This window comes from Terrapene carolina, unplaced genomic scaffold (assembly GCF_002925995.2).
Source record: "Terrapene carolina triunguis isolate 2854851 unplaced genomic scaffold, T_m_triunguis-2.0 Scaffold30296, whole genome shotgun sequence".
In the NCBI taxonomy this organism is placed as follows: Eukaryota; Metazoa; Chordata; order Testudines; family Emydidae; genus Terrapene; species Terrapene triunguis.
Genome location: NW_020694647.1, coordinates 1 through 1,467, shown reverse-complemented (window position 1 = coordinate 1,467; position 1,467 = coordinate 1). Strand labels below are relative to the sequence as shown.

General features: G+C 42.5%; 1 protein-coding gene across 1 annotated transcript; it reads right to left on the bottom strand.

Moving 5' to 3' along the window:
* Positions 1-438: 438 nt before the first annotated feature.
* LOC112124794 (olfactory receptor 1009-like) lies at positions 439-1,371 on the bottom strand. Its single transcript, XM_024223268.2, has one exon. The coding sequence runs from the start codon at positions 1,369-1,371 to the stop codon at positions 439-441; it is 933 nt and encodes a 310-aa protein (XP_024079036.2).
* Between the last annotated feature and the right edge of the window lie 96 nt (positions 1,372-1,467).

Sequence of the window (1,467 nt, the reverse complement as noted above, 5' to 3'; positions counted from 1 at the left end):
GTACAATAATATAACTATTTAATATCAATTATTTCAAAAAATAAGTCAAAAAAACCTGAGAAATCAATAGATGAAGAGATTTTTATAAAATTGCCCAGATACCCAGCTGGTATAAATTGGCCATAGCTCCCCTGCAGTCAGTGGGCCAGATCAAAGAGATATGGAGAAAGGAGAGAGAGAGAAATGTTTGCATGACTCTACAGCCTGGTGCTCAGAGCACTCACTCTGGATGTAGGAGACCCAGGATCCAGGCCCCCGTTCTCCAGTGACACTTGTACAACTTGGCCCACTGACTTTAATGGAGCTACACTGATTTAGAGCAGCTGAGGTTGTCACAATCTGTCCATCGGTTACCTGACTTGAGAATGTCCCAAACCAAAGTTATCCACAGTTCTCTGCTCTTGGATTTAAAAAATATTTAATTTAAGATCATCAACACTACTTCAGAAACTTCAATTTCCCCAATGTTTTCCCTAGTGCTATTTTCACCTCCTTGTTTTTCAGGCTGTAGATGATGGGATTTAACATGGGGGTCAAGATGCTGTACTGGATGGAGAATATTTCATCCAAAACCACAGAGGAGACTGAGCTGGGTTTTGTGTACTGGAAAAAGGCTGTCAGGTACCATAAACCAACCACAATAAGGTGGGAGCTGCAGGTGGAGAAGGCTTTACGCCTGCCCTCCGCAGACCGTATCCTCAGGATGGTGGAGATGATGTAAATGTAGGAGATCAGCGTAAGGAGGAAGGAGCTTGACCCAAATATCACAACAGAAGTAAGAAGCACCACTTGATTGGTGAAGGTGTCAATGCAGGATCGTTGTAATAGTGGAGGGAGCTCACAGCTGAAATGGTTGATTTCATTGGGCCCACAGAAATGCAACTTGGAGGTAAAAACAGTGTTAAGCAGGGCATGGAAGAAGCCGATTGTCCATGCCCCACTCACCAGCTGAACACAGATCCCTTTGCTCATTCTCTCCATGTAATGCAATGGGTCACAGATGGCCACGTAGCGGTCATAAGCCATGGCTGAGAGAATGAAAACTTCAGCACCAGCTGAGAGGAGGATGAAGAACATCTGAGCAATGCAGCCATTGACAGAAATAGTTTTGTGTGTTGCTAGGAAGTTCCTCAGTGCGTTAGGCACCGTGACTGAGCAATAGCAGATATCAACAAAGGATAAATGGAAGAGAAAGAAGTACATAGGGATGTGAAGGTGAGAATCAGCCCTTATCACCACCATGATCACTATATTACCATCCAGAGTGATTAGGTAAGTAACTAAAAACACCGAGAAGAGGAAAATCTGCATCTGTGGGTCACTGGAAAGTCCCAGGAGAATAAATTCAGTCACTCTGGTTTGATTTTCCATTGATATTTTTTTAGCAAAACTAGGACCTATGAGACAAATAAATAAATACAATTAATTCAGATCTTAAAAGTTAATTGAACTGTCATCTAGAGGTCA

Coding starts and splice junctions, on each gene's coding strand:
- LOC112124794 (XM_024223268.2), bottom strand. CDS start 1,371: ATGGAAAATCAAACCAGAGTGACTGAATTTATTCTCCTGGGACTTTCC.